This window comes from Coregonus lavaretus (genome assembly GCF_964263955.1).
Source record: "Coregonus lavaretus genome assembly, chromosome: 36".
In the NCBI taxonomy this organism is placed as follows: domain Eukaryota; kingdom Metazoa; phylum Chordata; class Actinopteri; order Salmoniformes; family Salmonidae; genus Coregonus; species Coregonus lavaretus.
The window spans coordinates 10,794,730-10,814,925 of record NC_140023.1 but is presented as its reverse complement, the minus strand read 5'-3'; the positions used below and the strand labels follow the sequence as shown (position 1 = coordinate 10,814,925).

Below are 20,196 nucleotides of genomic sequence, written 5' to 3'. Positions count from 1 at the left end.
TGGGCATTAATATGGAGATGGTCCCCCCTTTGCTTCCACACCCATCTCGACAAACCATTTCTGTATGGACCTCGCTTTGTGCACGGGGGCATTGTCATGCTGAAACTGGAAAGGGCCTTCCCCAAACTGTTGCCACAAAGTTGGAAGCACAGAATCGTCTAGAATGTCAATGTATGCTGTAGCATTAAAATCTCTTCACTGGAACTAAGGGGCCTAGCCAGAACCAGAGTCCAACAGCGGCAAGCTTTACACCACTCCAGCCGATGCTTGGCATTGCACATGGTGATCTTAGGCTTGTGTGCATGTGGCTGCTCAGCCCTGGAAACCCATTTCATGAAGTTCCCGACTAACAGTTATTTTTCATATATTTTTTTACCCCCTTTTTCGATCTTGTCTCATCGCTGCAACTCGTCAACGGGCGTCCTCCGAAACATGACCCGCCAAACCGCTCTTCTTAACCCGGAAGCCAGCTGCACCAATGTGTCGGCGGAAACACTGTTCACCTGACCACCGAGGTCAGCCTGCAGGCACCTGGCCCGCCACAAGGAGTCGCTAGAGCACAATGAGGCAAGTAAAGCCCCCCCGGCCAAACCCTCTCCTTACCCGGACGACGCTGTGCCAATTGTGCGCCGCCCTATGGTACTCCTGATCACAGCCCGGGATACAGCCCAGGATCGAACCCGGGTCTGTAGTGACACCTCTAGCACTGCGATTCAGTGCCTTAGACCGCTGCGCCACTCGGGAAGCCCCCGACGAACAGTTATTGTGCTGACTTTGCTTCCAGAGGCAGTTTGGAACTCGGTAGTGAGCGTTACAACCGAGGACAGACGATTTTTAGACACTACACGCTTCAGCAATCGGCGGTCCCGTTCTGTGAGCTTGTGTGGCCTACCACTTCGCGGCTGAGCCGTTGTTGCTCATAGACATTTCCACTTCACAATAACAGCACTTACAGTTGACTGGGGCAGATCTAGCAGGGCAGGAATTTGACTAATTGACATGTTGGGAAGGTGGCATCCTATGACGGAGCCACATTGAAAGTCACTGAGCTCTTCAGTAAGGCCATTCTACTGCCAATGTTTGTCTATGGAGATTGCATGGCTGTGTGCTTGATTTTATACATCTGTCAGCAACAGGTGTGGCTGAAATAGCCGAATCCACTAATTTGAAGGGCTGTCCAAATACTTTTGTATATATAGTGTATGTTTATAGGCTTTGGAACTCCGTAACAAAATGTTATATAAACAAATATCATATAAACTTGATAGATTGTTGGGCAGATGTCAGTGAACCTTTCAAAGTATGTTAGCTGGAATTAAAAGGTTTGCTCTAGTAAACAAATGACAGCATATTGATTAGTGCAGACTCTCCATCAAGACACGCAAACACACACCACACATAAAACACACACACACACACCTATTCAAATACTGACATTCAAGCACACTCAACATCCTGAGACCTTTCTACATGCATAAGCCTCTCCTATTTTGTGGGTGGAATGTATTCTACTTTATTGAGTATGAACTCCCTGAGACCATCATCAGGTAATGACACAGGAGGTGCATTGTTTGTATCTGAAGCCCTGTTTATACCTGGTGCTAACAAGCGTCCTTCATCCTAATATTGTCCTGATCTTGTCTGTTTACACTTACACTGAGTGAACAAAACATTAAGAACACCTGCTCTTTCCATGACAAACTGACCAGGTGAAAGCTATGATCCCTTATTAATGTAACTTGTTAAATACACTTCAATCCGTGTAGATGAAGGGGAAGAGACAGATTAAAGAAGGATTTTTAAACCTTGAGACAATTGAGATATGGATTGTGTATGTGTGCCAATCAGAGGATGAATGGGCAAGACAAAAGAGTATGTCAAGAGTGTGTCAAGAACTGCAACGCTGCTGGGTTTTTCACGCTCAACAGCTTCCCATGTGTATCAAGATTGGTCCACCACCCAAAGGACATCCAGCCAACTTGACAAAACTGTGGGAAGCATTTGGAGTCAACATGAGCCAACATCCCTGTGGAATGCTTTCGACACCTTGTAGAGTCCATGCCCCAATGATTTGAGGCACAATCAGAAAGTGGACGAGATCAGGACTAAAGACGCATGGTAGCACCAAGTGTAAACAGGGCTTCTGTATACATAAAGTGGTCCTCGACTCCAGTCTACTCCCTTTTAGATTATACAGTGCCTTCGGAAATTATTCAGACCCCTTGAATTTTTCCACATTTTGTCACGTTACAACCTTATTCTAAAACTGATTAAATAGTTTTTTTCCCCCTCATTTTTCCTCATCTAATTCATTAAAAAAAAAATGAAATATTACATTTACATAAGTATTCAGACCCTTTCCTCAGTACTTTGACGAATCACCTTTGGCAGCGATTACAGCATAGATTCTTCTTGGGTATGACACCACAAGCTTGGCACACCTGTATTTGGGGAGTTTCTCCCATTCGTCTCTGAAGATCCTCTCAAGCTCTGCAAGTTGGAGTTGGGAGCGTTGCGTGCACAGCTATTTTCAGGTCTCTCCAGAGATGTTCGATCAGGTTCAAGTCCGGGCTCTGGCTGGGCCACTCAAGGACATTCAGAGACTTGTCCCGAAGCCACTCCTGCATTGTCTTGGCTGTGTGCTTAGTGTCGTTGTCCTGTTGGAAGGTGAACCTTCGCCTGGAGCAGGTTTTTATCAAGGATCTCTCTGTACTTTGCTCCGTTCATCTTTGCCTCAATCCTGACTAGTCTCCCAGTCCCTGCCGCTGAAAAACATCCCCACAGCATGATGCTGCCATCACCATGCTTCACTGTAGGGATGGTGCCAGGTTTCCTCCAGACGTGACACTTGGCATTCAGGCCATAGAGTTCAATCTTGGTTTCATCAGACCAGAGAATCTTGTTTCTCATGGTCTGAGAGTCTTTAGGTGCCTTTTGGCAAACTCCAAGCGGGCTCTCATCTGCCTTTTACTGAGGAGTGGCTTCCGTCTGGCCACTCTACCATAAAGGCTTGATTGGTGGAGTGCTGCAGAGATGGTTGTCCTTCTGGAAGGCTCTACCATCTCCACAGAGGAACTCTAGAGCTCTGTAAGCGTGACCATCAGATTCTTGGTCACCGCCCTGACCAAGGCCCTTCTCCCCCGATTGCTCAGTTTGGCCGGGAGGCCAGCTCTAGGAAGAGTGTTGGTGGTTCCAAACTTCTTCCATTTAAGAATGATGGAGGCCACTGTGTTCTTGGGGACCTTCAATTCTGCATAAATGTTTTGGTACCCTTCCCCAGATCTGTGCCTCGACACAATGCTGTCTCGGAGCACTACAGACAATTCCTTCAAACTCATGGCTTGGTTTTTGCTCTGACATAAACTGTCAACTCTGGGACCTTATATAAACAGGTGTGTGCCTTTCCAAATCATGTCCAATCAATTGAATTTACCACAGGTGGACTCCAATCAAGTTGTAGAAACATCTCAAGGATGATCAATGGAAACAGGATGCACCTGAGCTCAATTACAAATCTCATAGCAAAGGGTCTGAATACTTTTGTAAATAAGGTATTTCTGTTTTTTATTTTTAACAAATGTGCAAACATTTCTAAAAACCTGTTTTCAATTTGTCATTATGGGGTATTGTGTGTAGATTGCTGAGGATTTGTATTTATTTAATCCATTTTAGAATAAGGCTGTAAAGTAACAAAATGTGGAAAGAGTCAAGGGGTCTGAATACTTTCCGAAGGCACTGTAATAAAGGAAGCCAGAAACTTGCAGTCTTTATTGTTCAGCTCACGACCTGCTGCTGTGGACAGAAATCTGTCTCTGGTGAGTACAGCATTTGTTCCTTAATGTTTACTGATGAAGTTGTCATTAGTTTGTCCTATTTTCGTCAATATACAGCATTTATGCACCTCATTTTTATGTTAGATCTGTTACTATTTTTAGTTACATTTTTACCATTAAAATTAGCTGGTTAGCTTCAGTGCCATCAGTTCAGCTAAACCCAGGGTATTGAAGCTAATTTACAGCATTTCTACACAATTTAAAAACTCTAAAATGCTATTTGGAGAACAGCAAAAACAAAACTGACCCCAGCCATTAATTATATCACAGCAATAATAGGTTTAAAGGTCTGTGTAACGGCATATACAATGTCAACCACTTCTCAACCTCATCAATAAATTGACTAATTGACTTGTGTAACGGTGCATACAGTGCAACATGAAATAGATGCATAATACACACTATCAAGTCACAACAAGGCTGATTTCAAATGCCGACATCCATAGGCAGCAAGTAAGTCTCAAGTTTGGGGAAGCTATTTTGTCACCATAAAATTGCACCTTTATAATAAAGGATTGCATGCATCTATCATCGCATTTGCAGACTAATGTAAGATAGGCTACTATTCCTAATGTGATGAGTAGATTGCTTAGTCAGAATTTAGGCTAATAATATAACTCAATCACTGTAAAACAGACAGTTTTACTACTCAGGGTTTATATCAGGGTTTCCCAACCCTCTCCCCGGTTTGGTGGTTAGTCAACTAACCATCAAACCTTTGACTAATTGAATCAGATGTGCCAGTTTAGGGTTAAAACAAACATTTGAAATGTCTGGGGGGGCGAGGAGAGGGTTGGGAAACCCTGCTTAATATGACTAGAGACACAAGCAACATCTCTTTTAACAAGCAACATCTCTTTTAATACAACACAAATTAGTAGCCTACTCTGGTGACACTGACAAACAGTAAAAACAACATTGTCTTGAATACAACCATCTAATATAGGCCTAAGAAAAGGGGAGACACAAATTGTACAATATGACGTCCATCTAGCCTGGAGGAGGAAATTATTGTCCCCAGAAAAACTTTCCAGTGACCAGTTGTACTGATCCAATGATAAAGGCAGTGAATATGCGTGCACTAACCCGGGATATGGCCGATGCTCTCTGCTGGTGCCAATAAGAAAGGCTACTGTTCGCTCAATTGGGAGTTGAGAATTTTGATAACTAGAGACTTCTCTTTTTAGCAATAGCCATATATGTTTTTCCAGCTGCTACTCAACAATCAGCTATTTAATAGGCTATTTGCCGCAAGCTCTGCCCAAATTGCTAATGATCCTCTGGGGCCAAATCATGCTCTCTGGTGTAGTATTTTAAATGATTTTATTTATTTATGTATATGCATGAGTAATTATTTAGCAAATTTTGGCACATTGTATTCAATTTACTTTAGGGGAAGCTTATCTTCCCCTAGCCTATTGGACGTGCCGCCTATATAATAATATGCCATTTAGCAGACGCTTTCATCCAAAGCGACTTACAGTCATGCGTGCATACATTTTTTGTGTATGGGTGGTCCCGGGGATCGAACCCACTACCTTTGCGTTACAAGCACCGTGCTCTACCAGCTGAGCTACAGCTGATGTTGACATCAATGTGAAAGTAACCGGTGTATAAAACAGCTGGCCATAAGGCTTAAAGGAAAAATCCACCTAAAACCACTAATTTATTTAATTGACAGTGTTAAATAACACAAATCTGTTGCAGCTCAAGTCGACAAAAAATCCACAATGCAATGCTCTCTCTATGGGCTGGCTAGATAGCTAGGTAGCTACACACAATAAAACCAACTAAAATATCAGCATGTAAAGTAGCTAGTTAGCTGTAAATTCGCCTAAACAAACTGCACTATCAATTTAGGAGTCCACAATCTCACCATCTTCAACCTGCAGATCGATGTGCCTCAGAGTGGAGTCTTACATTCGTAACGCAGATATACTTTTGAGGAGATGGGAAACGTTGCCCATGCAACGTCAAAGGGTCGCGCGGTACATTCTGGGCGATTCTTGGACAAGGAGCGCTCTCCTTCAAGGAGTGAATACGAGTCTATTGCGCGCCAACTCAAAAACCCAACATTAGCACGAATTTCGTCAATAAGAAGTACAACATTACAAGCATTTTCTGAGATGTGAGATAATTAACTTGCTATCTGTAGTGTCATATAGCTTTGGAATCGTGATATTACATACTTTCGAGGAAAATAGGCACGTTACCCACGGGGGGCCAGTATGATTATTATATATTTTTTAAATGTATGCACTCACTAACTGTAAGTTGCTCTGGATAAGAGCGTCTGCTAAATGACTAAAATGTCAAATGTAAATGTACACTGACTTTGAGAAGGGATTGTGTGACGAGAGTCTTAGCAACCGCATGACGCAGCATGACAACGTGAACGTGATTGGTCGACAGTCTGCTGGGTGGGGCGTTATACGTTCCTACATTCATTGGATTCCTATCTCCTGTCTATAATATCTCAGGCAATGGCACCATGCAATGCACCCTGGACTAAAGAGACAGACAAATAGGAAAACATTTGCTTTACCCTCCTTTAAATTACACATTTCTCGAGGTAGGAATATCGCAAAATATGATCAATGGCTCATTCGAGAGAAGACAACCTCCCGAGTTATGACATCGGCCAGTATTGAAATCTGACATGTATGATATACGTTTTCGCGATCTAAAAGTCGTATTCCTATTAACTTCCAATGCAGTGACAGCGACTTTATCACAGTGCTATGTCATACCGGCCGGATTTCTTCCTGCTTGAACGCCAATAACTCAGATACATATGAAAACATTAAATGACCCAGGGAATCGATAGAACATCACTCAGAGATGCACAAAAACAATATAACATTCAAAATGGGTGAACCTTTCCTTTAAGGCCGAGTTCAAATGCCAACATAAAATTCAAAACAATTAGTGCACTGCCTAAACGGCTGGAAATGCAAATGTGTTGTTTATTAGATTTTTTTAAAGGCTTCTAAAGTTTGTAATTTACACTTTGAAATGTCAGACTTGATTTGCCCTAACAAAAAATGTATCAACCCCTACAAAATTTCCATTAAGTATAATCCACATAATAATTCACATTTCCTGTTGCTGCAGGATTATTTTCCTGCTGTCGCAAACTGACTCAAATGAATATCCTACATCTGTACATGTACTCACACCAGTCACGATTTCCAGAGGCACCATCCTCTACTTCATGGACCTTCAGAGCCGGATTGAGTAATCACGCAAAGATATGGAAGCAGCACATATGGACACGCCTGACCCATCTGTGCGACCCTGTATTCTCAGAGAGAGACATCCCCCAGTGCACCTGACTGACTATGCAGTCGAATACCTCGCTCACCAAGATCAATGCCTAGCCTCAACACTGCTCTGACAAGGACGATGGAATAGTCAAGCAGATATACTAACAAAGAGCAGTGTGCCCAGCTCCAGATCTAGTGCCCACTCGGTGAGCCAATTCCAGGCCTTTCTAACCTCCAAGCAGCTATGTTGGAGGAGAGAATACATCTCATGGAGTGTCAGCTAGATGAAAATCACAGTGCCGACATTGATTGTGAAGGTTTAGACTCCCAGGCCAGAGAAGCTCAGCAGTTAAGGGAAGAAAATCAGTAGCTAAAGGAGAAAGCCTAAATAAGATAGAGAATGAGCTGGAGCTATTCAAGCTCGCCAAATCTTTCCTTAAAGATGAAGAGGAAGATGATGATACCTCCAGGAGCACCTCTCCAGCACTATCTGACAGGTCACTCCACAGATCTTGTGGCACCTTTGTGCCTTTACCACAGGCACCACAGGCAGCACAGCAAGACACCAACCTTGAGGAAAGTTGAGCCTACGGTGACTCACCTTCACTTCTCCCTACCCTGGACCAGCAACTGTGGTTGCTCACCCCACTCCAGCATGGTTCCACAACCTGCTGGTATGAAACAGCTAATTGCCTCATTATACAGCATCTCAAAGTCATCGTTGCCCCATTTTGTGAGCGGAAGAGAGAGTGACTTTGCCCTCCTCAAGACGGCCCTGGATGACCTGATGAACAATCACAGTCACCTAAATTAGCAGTATATTTATCAAGTGCTCCTTGGACACCTGAAACTACCCAGTGTACTCCAGCTTGCTAAGGTCTTCATCCATGACTCAAGGCCTTGGACTGCTGCCTTACAAGCCCTGCAAGCCGCGCCAACTCCTCCAGTGTGAGTTAGGCAGAATTCTGAACTCCCCCACTTTCGAGTTTGGAAACCCAGAAGCCTTCGATGCCGTCGCACTGTCTATCCACACACTAGTAAACATGCTTAGGACCCTTACGGGGCAGAACAGCTACGAGCTCAGATTTGGATCCCATGTCAACCGGCTCTTGAGCAAGATGCCACAGCACTACCGCAATGAATTTTTGGAGTACAGTTTTGACCACAGTATCTTAAGGACAGGCCAAATGTACGCCTTACCTGACTTGACAGCCTGGTTCCAGAAGAAGTCCAAGGCTAAGCATATATCAAGCAGAGATGCGGCCCTCTACCAATGTGACACACCCAAGCCAGTTAAGAATGACCAACGTGCCTCTACTAGACCAAAGGAGAGATCCGCTTCAATCCTTAACATCAGTGAATATCCAAGCTCCTAGGAGCCTGCTCAATCCAAGGCCCCTTCCAAACCCTAGTCATATTGTCATCACTGTGACAACAAATAACACAATCTCAACTCATGTCCAGAGTTCAAGAAGTTGAACACAGGACAGATCGTTAAGTGGGTAAAGGATAAACAACGGTGTTGGAAATGTGGACGACCCCACAAATCTGATGCTTGCACCCTCGAACGACCCAACCATGCAACGAGCTGCACCTAATGATCCTTCACGATTCCTTCCAGCAAGACCAGAAGAGCGTTCTTATGGGGAGTGTCCCTACTACAAATATGTACCTGGACAGACCCAACCAATCACAGAAATGTATGCTGAAGGTTGTGAAACTTCTACTTCACAATGGAGATAAACAGTTATAAACAGTCTGCAATTGTGTTATTGTGCTCCAATGGTGCCTTTTTAAATTGCAGCTGAAAGGATTAATAAAGACTGTATGGAATTGAATTGAATGTTATATAAGCAGGCAGTAGGCTCCTCACCACTCAAAGTCAGCCTCAGTGCATGGACAGGAGTCTGACATCTGGGAGATGTACTGATCTTTGGTTTTGACACATCTGGCGTCGGGCTTCAGATTCTGGAAGATTCTCTTCACTCCCATGATGCACACTTTACCCTGTAAGAAATAATTCATTATTTGAATAATTAACTATAACATTTCAGAATTGACTTTATTTTTCCATGTAACAGCTTCAAAGAAAAGACACTGATTGATGGAGTTCAAAAATTCATTATAATACATGAAAATGTGTATAACTTATGCTTTGTTAGCTGAAAGTTAATGCATAGAAAATAGCCATAATATTCAGACAAATTTGAGATAGACAATTGGGTGAGATAGGACATGTTTCTCTTCATTTTTGTCCATATAAGCTTGAGCAGATGTATTCCATCGAACCAAGGTCCCCAAAGCCTTTATAAATGTATCAAAATGGTTGCTCTTACGTCATTGTGTAACTGCCAGGTCTGATAGTCATCTGTGGTGCACCTTCTGTTGAAGATAGGCCTGAAGTCAATCTTGACAAGCTGCCATTCAGAACGATGGCTGAAATGGCCAAATATTCTGCAAACACAAAAAGTCAAGCATGGGAAAACATTTGTGGAAAAAGGGGTTACTAGCTAAAATATATAACTGTAAATACTTTTTTAGCATATAAGTGCAAGAAAAAAAGGTTACCACAGCTGGGCACAAAGAGAAAATAGATTTAAAGAAGTATCCAACTTCTGACAGAGAATACATTTGTTCCACTGTGTTTGAAAGTAACATTTTTTTTCTCAAAACATCCAATAATCTTTCAATGCATTGCATAATACATACTATATCCATATGGAATTTGTTTTGATTCTTACGTCATGATGAGGGTGTCCTCCCCTGGCTCTCCTAAGACTCCATCAACATAGAGAGGAGAGGAGGTAAAGCTGTATTTGTTCCAGCGTCTTCCCTCATCAAAACTCAGCCTGGATGGAGAAACAACATGTTGGCTCTCAAACATGGCTCATGTGGACCCCTCACCATATATAGAATAGATTGTACTTTAATTCATTTGATCACCCTGTTGCAGGAGATGCAGTGTATTTGAGGTTTAAAAAGGCTTCTGAAGTTTGTAATTTCCATTTGTAAATGTCTTACTTACAAAACATGTCCGTTCATTATAATCCACATAATAATTCACATTTCATGTTGGTGCAGGATTATTTTCCTGCTGTAGCATACTGGCTCAAATGAAGATCAAACATCTGTACATAATACAGTCCATAAAACATTTAAATAGACAAATGTAAATCAATGTTGATAATTTAACAGTATGCACGAAAGTTGAATGTTAAAGGAAACAATACCAGATATGGCTAATGGGGAGAGGTGTGTGTCGAATGGCCACTAGGGCACCGCCCTGGTTAAGAAAGAGGACGCTATACTCCTCCTCAAATACCTGCAAACAGCACAGGATTTCATCACATTTTCAAAGAGGTCAGAGATGTACATAACGTTCATGCATACTTTTGATGAGTAATAGAGCATAATATTTAATGCTACATAGCACATGCAACACATTATATATACAGTTGAAGTTGGAAGTTTACATACACTTAGGTTGGAGTCATTAAAACTCGTTTTTCAACCACTCCACAAATTTCTTGTTAACAAACTATAGTTTTGGCAAGTCGGTTAGGACATCTACTTTGTGCATGACACAAGTACTTTTTCCAACAATTGTTTACAGACAGATTATTTCACTTATAATTCACTGTATCACAATTAAAGTGGGTCAGAAGTTTACATACACTAAGTTGACTGTGCCTTTAAACAGCTTGGAAAATTCCAGAAAATGATCTCATGGCTTTAGAAGCTTCTGATAGGTTCATTTACATCATTTGAGTCAATTGGAGGTGTACATGTGGATGTATTTCAAGACCTACCTTCAGACTCAGTGCCTCTTTGCTTTACATCATGGGAAAATCTAATGAAATCAGCCAAGACCTCAGAAAGAAAATTGAAGTCTGGTTCATCCTTGGGAGCAATTTCCAAACGCCTGAAGGTACCACGTTCATCTGTACAAACAATAGTACGCAAGTATAAACACCATGGGACCACGCAGCCGTCATACCGCTCAGGAAGGAGACGCGTTCTGTCTCCTAGAGATGAACGTACTTTTTTTGCGAAAAGTGCAAATCAATCCCAGAACAACAGCAAAGGACCTTGTGAAGATGCTGGAGGAAACAGGTACAAAAGTATCTATATCCACAGTAAAACGAGTCCTATATCGACATAACCTGAAAGGCCGCTCAGCAAGGAAGAAGACACTGCTCCAAAACCGCCATAAGAAAGCCAGACTACAGTTTGCAACTGCACATTGGGACAAAGATCGTACTTTTGGGAGAAATGTCCTGGTCTGATGAAACAAAAATATAACTGTTTGGAGGAAAAAGGGGGTGGCTTGCAAGCCGAAGAACACCATCCCAACCGTGAAGCACGGGGGTGGCAGCATCATGCTGTAGGGGTGCTTTGCTGCAGGAGGGACTGGTGTACTTCACAAAATAGATGGCATCATGAGGAAGGAAAAGTATGTGCATATATTGAAGCAACATCTCAAGACATCAGTCAGGAAGTTAAAGCTTGGTCGCAAATGGGTCTTCCAAATGGACAATGACCCCAAGCATACTTCCAAAGTTGTGGAAAAAATGGCTTAAGGACGACAAAGTCAAGATATTGGAGTGGCCATCACAAAGCCCTGACCTCAATCCTATAGAACATGTGTGGGCAGAACTGAAAAAGCGTGTGCGAGCAAGGAGGCCTACAAACCTGACTCAGTTACACCAGCTCTGTCAGGAGGAATGGGCCAAAATTCACCCAACTTATTGTGGGAAGCTTGTGGAAGGCTACCCGAAACGTTTGACCCAAGTTAAACAATTTAAAGGCAATGCTACCAAATACTAATTGAGTGTATGTAAACTTCTGACCCACTGGGAATGTGATGAAATAAATAAAAGCTTAAATAAATCATTCTCTCTACTATTATTCTGACATTTCACATTCTTAAAATAAAGTGGTGATCCTAACGGACCTAAGACAGGGCATTTTTAATAGGATTAAATGTCAGGAATTGTGAAAAACTGAGTTTAAATGTATTTGGCTAAGGTGTATGTAAACTTCCGACTTCAACTGTGTGTATATATATATACATATATATATATATATATATATATATATATATTACCGGTCAAAAGTTTTAGAACACCTACTCATTCAAGGGTTTTTCTTTATTTTTACTATTTTCTACATTGTAGAATAATAGTGAAGACCTCAAAACTATGAAATAACACATATGGAATCATGTAGTAATCAAAAAAGTGTTAAACAAGTCAAAATATATGTTATATTTGAGATTCTTCAAATAGCCACCCTTTGCCTTGATGACAGCTTTGCACACTCTTGGCATTCTTTCAACCAGCTTCATGAGGTAGTCACCTGGAATGCATCAGTTGTGTTTTGACAAGATGGGGGGGTACAAAGAAGATAGACCTATTTGGTAAAAGACCAAGTCCATATTATGGCAAGAACAGCTGAAATAAGCAAAGAGAAATGACAGTCCATCATTACTTTAAGACATGAAGGTCAGTCAATACAGAACATTTCAAGAACTTTGAACGTTTCTTCAACTGCAGTCGCAAAAACCATCAAGCGCCATGATGAAACTAGCTCTCATGAGAACCACCACAGGAATGGAAGACCCAGGCCTTCGTGGTCGAATTGCTGCAAAGAAACCACTACTAAAGGACACCAATAAGAAGAAGATACTTTTTTGGGCCAAGAAACACGAACAATGGACATTAGACCGGTGGAAATGTGTCCTTTGGTCTGGAGTCCAAATTGGAGATTTTTGGTTCCAACCGCCGTGTCTTTGTGAGACGCGGTGTGGGTGAACGCATGTGTAGTTCCCACCATAAAGCATGGAGGAAGAGGTGTAATGGTGTGGGTGTGCTTTGCTGGTGACACTGTCAGTGATTTATTTAGAATTCAACGCACACTTAACCAGCATGGCTACTACAGCATTCTGCAGCGATATGCCATCCCATCTGGTTTGGGCTTAGTGGGACTATCATTTGTTTTTCAACAGGACAATGACCCAACACACCTCCAGGCTGTGTAAGGGCTATTTTACCAAGAAGGAGAGTGATGGAGTGCTGCATCAGATGACCTGGCGTCCACAATCCCCTGACCTCAACAAAATTGATATGGTTTGGGCTGAGTCGAACCGCAGAGTGAAGGAAAAGCAGCCAACATGTGCTCAGCATATTTGGGAACTCCTTCAAGACTGTTGGAAAAGCATTCCAGGTGAAGCGGGTTTGAGAATGCCAAGAGTGTACAAAGCTGTCATCATGGCAAAGGGTGGCTATTTGAAGAATCTCATTTGTTTAACACTTTTTTGTTTACTACATGATTCCATATGTGTTATTTCATAGTTTTGAGGTCTTCACTATTATTCTACAATGTAGAAAATAGTAAAAATAAAGAAAAACCCTTGAATGAGTAGGTGTTCTAAAACTTTTGACTGGTAGTGTATGTACAGTTGAAGTCGGAAGTTTACATACACTTAGGTTATAGTCATTAAAACTAGTTTTTCAACCACTCCACAAATTTCTTGTTAACAAACTATAGTTTTGGCAAGTCGGTTAGGACATCTGCTTTGTGCATGACACAAGTAATTTTTCCAACAATTGTTTACAGACAGATTATTTCACTTATAATTCACTGTATCACAATTCCAGTGGGTCAGAAGTTTACATACATTAAGTTGACTGTGCCTTTATACAGCTTGGAAAATTCCAGAAAATGATGTCATGGCTTTTGAAGCTTCTGATAGGCTAATTTACTTCATTTGAGTCAATTGGAGGTGTACCTGTGGATGTATTTTAAGGCCTACCTTCAGACTCAGTGCCTCTTTGCTTGACATCATGGGAAAAACTAATGAAATCAGCCAAGACCTCAGAAAGAAAATTGAAGTCTGGTTCATCCTTGGGAGCAATTTCCAAACACCTGTAGGTATCACGTTCATCTGTACAAACAATAGTATGCAAGTATAAACACCATGGTACCACGCAGCCGTCATAACGCTCAGGAAGGAGACGCGTTCTGTCTCCTAGAGATGAACGTACTTTTTTGCGAAAAGTGCAAATCAATCCCAGAACAACAGCAAAGGACCTTGTGAAGATGCTGGAGGAAACAGGTACAAAAGTATCTATATCCACAGTTAAACGAGTCCTATATCGACATAACCTGAAAGGCCGCTCACAAGGAAGAAGCCACTGCTCCAAAACCGCCATAAAAAAGCCAGACTACGATTTGCAACTGCACATGGGGACAAAGATCGTACTTTTTGGAGAAATGTCCTCTGGTCTGATTAAACAAAAATTGAACTGTTTGGCCATAATAACCATTGTTATGTTTGGAGGAAAAAGGGGGACTCTTGCAAGCCGAAGAACACCATCCCAACCATGACGCATGGGGGTGACAGCATCATGCTGTGGGGGTGCTTTGCTGCTGGAGGGACTGGTGCACTTCACAAAATAGATGGCATCATGAGGAAGGAATATTATGTTGATATATTGAAGCAACATCTCAATACATCAGTCAGGAAGTTAAAGCTTGGTCGCAAATGGGTCATCCAAATGGACAATGACCCAAAGCATACGTCCAAAGATGTGGCAAAATGGCTTAAGGACAACAAAGTCAAGGTATTGAAGTGGCCATCACAAAGCCCTGACCTCAATCTTATAGAATATCTGTGGTGTGGGCAGAACTAAACAAGTGTGTGCGAGCAAGGAGGCCTACAAACCTGACTCAGTTACACCAGCTCTGTCAGGAAGAATGGGCCAAAATTCACCTAACTTATTGTGGGAAGCTTGTGGAAGACTACCTGAAACGTTTGACCCAAGTTAAACAATTTAAAGGCAATGCTATCAAATACTAATTGAGTGTATGTAAACTTCTGACAACTGGGAATGTGATGAAAGAAATAAAAGCTGAAATCAATCATTCTCTCTACTATTATTCTGACATTTCACATTCTTAAAATAAAGTAGTGATTCTAACTGACCTAAGACAGGGCATTTTTACTAGGATTAAATGTCAGGAATTGTGAAAAACTGAGTTTAAATGTATTTGGCTAAGGTGTATGTAAATATCCGACTTCAACCGTATATTTAAACGGCTCATCAAATAATATCAGCTCCTAAGAAGCTGTATAGGAAAATAATAATTACTTCCCAAAACCAAAATTACTTCCCGTACACATGGCGTGTGATCAAGAGTAATGTCAAACTATATCATGCATCATTCATCCAGAGTTTGCTCCCTCCTCCACATTATTGAACCATAAGCCGATAGAAGAAAATATCAATGTGTCTGTCATCTTGATTTTGTGTCACACTTCAGTGGCGCCTGTCTCTTTCAATCACAGTACCTCTCTCCAAGTGTTTCCAGCATCTGAGGTGATGAAAATGCTGACATTATTAGTGGTCAGCTCTGGCCCAATGGTACCTTGATGTAGAAGGTATAGCATAGTTACAGTGTAAACACATTCAACAATTATGAACTTTCATTTTATGCCTTCTCAACCCACATTACAATATATTTAATGCACAATTAAATAAAAATAAAGATGCATACACACTGCATCAGGCTACAGCTCTCCTAAAAAGTGAGTATTTACTGAGACATTCAGACATTCCAATCTTTTCTTCTGTATCTGTTTTTTCTTCTTCTGTGAGTATAGATGTGCATGCATACTGTGATCAATTTCACAGTGCTAACGGATCTGACTAAATTGTTTTAAGGCAGAATGCCAGCATTTACTTGGAGAACAGAGCTAAAAGATAACAGGGGTCTTTAACGGTGGAAAAATAGCAAAGTGCAAGAGTTATGTAAAAACTGCAAATTGGGAACAAAGCAGGATCAACGACTTTAGCCAGCTAACTTGCCTAAATATTCTGAAATAACATTCTATTTTTTGGAAAGATAAGCTTGAAATGGGCATGGTCAAATTGACTCAACAACCTAAAATACATATCTAAGTGTATCTTTCTTAATGAACCAGAAATTCTATAGTTATTTCTGGTTGTTTATCAATGTTAGCTGGCTAAGTCATTGTTCCTGTGTTGTTCTATACCCCTCTGAGGGAGAGCAGAGGTCCTTGTGGGGATTGCTAATGAGTGTAAAAATAAATAAAATATATCAAATAGTGCCTACCTGATGCTACTATAATTCCTGGAGCTGATTCTTTGCTGACTATGTTTCCAGACGTGTACGGGTTGTCAGACACATGGAGATGCAGGTGCAATGAACAATAGGGCTAAAAAACACCGAAACAAAAAGACATAAGGTGGTTTATAGACCAAAACTGTTACAGGTTATCAGATATTTCCCACTTGCAAACGCAGACTCACCTGTACACAGTAGAGTCTGGTACCCCTCAGATCAGTGGTAGGAGCCTGTAGAAGACGCCAGTCTCGCCCCTTATTGTAAGTGATAAATGTTTTCACTTGGTTCTCGACAACTTTATTTGACAAGAACACCCCTTTTATCCCTGCTACCTAGGAACGTGAGAAACAGAGACATAAAAAAACATTGAGGGTCAAAAGCTAGAACTGTAAATTATTCAAATGTAAGTAAGCTGAAGCCTTAGTTTTGAGGTGGAAGTGAAGTCTTCTGTACACGATAGCATTTCTGACAGGGAGCACTACTTTGGACCATCTGTGGGTCTCTGCAGAGTGAAAACAACATATGGTGGAGCCCAAAGACATTTCTATTTCTTTGTATTTACAAACGGAGATGCATGCACTGCACTCACACACAGCAATCATTCCAGTACATCCTGCTCCTCAATCCAGAGTGCACACATTTTGTATCAACATTTCAAGACCTTTTCGTAGCATTACTGGTTAAGCCATCTCCTCTAAATACTCAAAGTGCCTTTACAAAAAGGGTTCCCAGTCAGTGTGTTTGGTCCTGTGAGCTTTAACACGTATTCTGATTTTAATGGAAGTCAATGAGCAATGAGTGTAATCGTTGCTGATAGCTATCTAGGCTGTATGGTTGTATTAATGTAATTACATGAGTAGCTTTTACTGCTAGTTCAGGGTGAAGGTAATCAACGCTGATTACATGTGTGGGTAGGCATTGCTTTGTAAGTGTGATGAGGTGTGAATGACGGAGTCAAGCGCAGGAGGTCAAACACAGAAATCAAGAGTTTATTCAGTGTACAATAATGTAGCGCATATAGCGACAGAACGAAACTAGCACAAGGGAAAATCAACCTTGGCTGCATACAAGTAAAGAGTAGCTCAACCGAGCTACTCACTCTCTCAACGAACAATCACTCACAAAGGACAAGGGGGCAAAGGGAATGCTTATACACAGACTAATGAGGGAATGAGTACCAAGTGTGTGTGATTGACAAGACAAGACAAGACAAGACAAATGGAGTGATGATAAATGGAGTGGTAGTGGCTAGTAAGCCGGTGATGACGAACGCCGAAACCTGCCCTAGGAAGGCGGAGGGGCAGCCTCGGCTGAATTCGTGACAGTAAGGTTGTCAATAGTGCTATACCTAGCAGTCAGTGAAGACAGATATGGGAGCAGGTTCTACAGTAGTTCAGGTTGATATAGTAGAACTGAATCAAGAATGATTGTGTGTAGACCTGGAAATGTGCTAATGTAATAATGCTATATACTGTACCTTATAAAGTTATATAATCTTGGTTACGCATGGACCTGCTAGTTAATGGCTAACAAAGCTCTATACTTCATAAATGTAGATTATAACAATCTGATATTGTATGAGTGAATATATGCTAATATATGCTAACAACGCTGCATACTTGGATATGGCAGTTCATCATGACTGATGTACAGTATGTGTTCGCTTAAGTTACTAACATAGGAAATAAGGGGGAACAGCCGGGATCGGGGCTTCAACAAGATGCCCAGCTGTTACATGGCAAGGGCACTCCAGTACCATCTGTGCCATGAAGGTTGAGACCTCTTGTCAGAAGTGGTAGTGTGCATACAAACAGGGATGGCAGTCTAACTAAGACATTGCTACATACCTCATAGAGGTCTATCATGACGTTGCCCTCTGGTCCCCCACTGCTCACTACGTTCTCCAGGGCCAGAGTGAAGAAGAGACCGCGTGCCTCTGACATGTACAAGTTGTAGGAGTCATTCTGGTGCCAGTCCTGCACTGCTGCCACCACCTGGTTATCATCTGTGCTGATTATCTGCAAGTCCTGGAAAATGAATTATTGGTTAGGATCCTATACCATACAATACAAACTTTATTTTCCTTAGGGATTTTGTTTCAGGACTGCAGTAGTCCCACTGTGCACAAACTGGTTGAATTATTATTGTTTCTATTTAATTTCATTTAAAAAAATGCAATGTGATGATGTTGAATCAACGTTGAAAACTGATTGGATTTGCAAAAAGTCATCAACGTAAAGGAATTTCTGTAATGTTTGTATTTTTTCACCCAACTTTTAACTTAAATCCAATGACATGGTTCAATTTGTTTTATTTCAAGTTGAATTCAAGTCAGTGTCCAGTGGGTTAATTCTGTACACAACTGTAGGGGAGAGTGGGGTAAGTTTAGCCTTTTTTTGCATTCAGCATCACTCCGTCAAGGGAAATATAGTATTCTTCCTAACAAAGATACAGTCTCTACATATATTTCAGGATGTTATGTATCCCTGGAAATAATCAGAATTCATGTAAACATTACAGTTTTGAAAACATAGCTTGAGCTTGTCCCAAAAAAGTGGTCTCTTGGCACAACTTACCCCGGGTAAGTTAAGCCACCTACACATTTCTGTACTGAATTAAATATTACCACTACATTTTTAAAACCATGTCTATCTTTATTTCCCAACCACATATCAACACAACCACAGTCACTGTGTTGTCTTTTAATAATTTGAAGCATATTTTAACACAGGCTTACCACCTAACAAATGCGGTGTACTTTTGTAAACACTTTTAACATAGGCCAAGCCCTGTTGTTACCTCATATCCTAGAGATAATGCCTTGCCTGGGAAGAAAACACTTCAATTTCTTCAACATGCTATTGGCTCAACCATTTGCTCAACTTACCCCAAGGCAAACATTTTGACTATATTACTATCCCACAGAGGTAGAAGGATGCACTTTCATGCTAGGTTGAGGACCTCTTATTGAAGCTTATAGAGACCCCAACTGATGTATAGAACAATCTTAAAATGATCTACATTGGTTTAGATATAAGCGTCGTAAAACCTCTAACACAATATGTTCATTTGACTTGGTGAAAATCAATTTTCTGGACCTAACTTGCTTCCCACTTTTTCCATGTGGTTTCTTCCTTCACAGACTCCATGAAATGATGATGTTTTCCTAAATATTTAGTGAGAAGATTAATTTTGAGTATGGTTTCCTAGAAACAAGGGTGGCTCAACTAGGGCTGTGGCAGTCACAAAATGTTGTCAGCCGGTGATTGTCAAGCAAATAACTGTGGGTCTCATGGTAATTAACATAAACACATTTAGCATCTCCTGGCTTCCACACATAGCCTACAACATTTACATCATTTAGCAGATGCTCTTATCCAGAGCGACTTACAGTTAGTGAGTGCATACATTTTCATACTGGCCCCCCTGGCAATCGAACCCACAACCCTGGCATTGCAAGCGCCATGCTCTACCAACTGAGCTACACGGTGCCACAAGCCACTGATGCAGATCTTTGGAACATCTACATTTAAAAAAGTCTAATAAATCCATGTAATATAGCCTACACCTTCACAATAAATCCATTATTTATTTTAGACAGGTCTAAAGAAGCATGACATGAAGAAAATGTAGTCTATTTCAGAAGAACAGAATAGCATACTCTGAGTTGTCCTTATGTTAGGTCCTCATCTGGCTATGCCAAATGGCTGTGGGCTACACTAGTTCATTTAGCAGACAAGATTTGCTTAGAATTCTGTGACATTATTTTATATTATTTTATAGTATGACGAATACAATTGAACAAAGCTGAATAAAATAGAAAGGATATTTTCTCCAAACAATTTGAGGGAGTGCACACATGCGGCTATTCTGTGTTGAGCGGTTAACAAAGAAATAGGTACTCCTATATGCTTAATTTAGAGTTATTAATGTAACTTTAGTTGTTC

General features: G+C 41.1%; 1 protein-coding gene across 1 annotated transcript in view; it reads right to left on the bottom strand.

Moving 5' to 3' along the window:
* The window catches only part of LOC311110921 (VPS10 domain-containing receptor SorCS1-like), a gene marked incomplete at both ends in the record, with an annotated part of 73,117 nt that overhangs the window by 16,839 nt on the left and 36,082 nt on the right, over positions 1 to 20,196 (bottom strand). The window contains 8 exons of the mRNA XM_084153560.1: positions 8,973 to 9,106; positions 9,436 to 9,553; positions 9,841 to 9,948; positions 10,330 to 10,421; positions 15,453 to 15,529; positions 16,238 to 16,340; positions 16,435 to 16,581; positions 18,097 to 18,276. Of these exons, the coding sequence (XP_084009686.1) occupies positions 8,973 to 9,106; positions 9,436 to 9,553; positions 9,841 to 9,948; positions 10,330 to 10,421; positions 15,453 to 15,529; positions 16,238 to 16,340; positions 16,435 to 16,581; positions 18,097 to 18,276 (959 nt within the window). The remainder of the gene's footprint in view (positions 1 to 8,972; positions 9,107 to 9,435; positions 9,554 to 9,840; positions 9,949 to 10,329; positions 10,422 to 15,452; positions 15,530 to 16,237; positions 16,341 to 16,434; positions 16,582 to 18,096; positions 18,277 to 20,196) is intronic.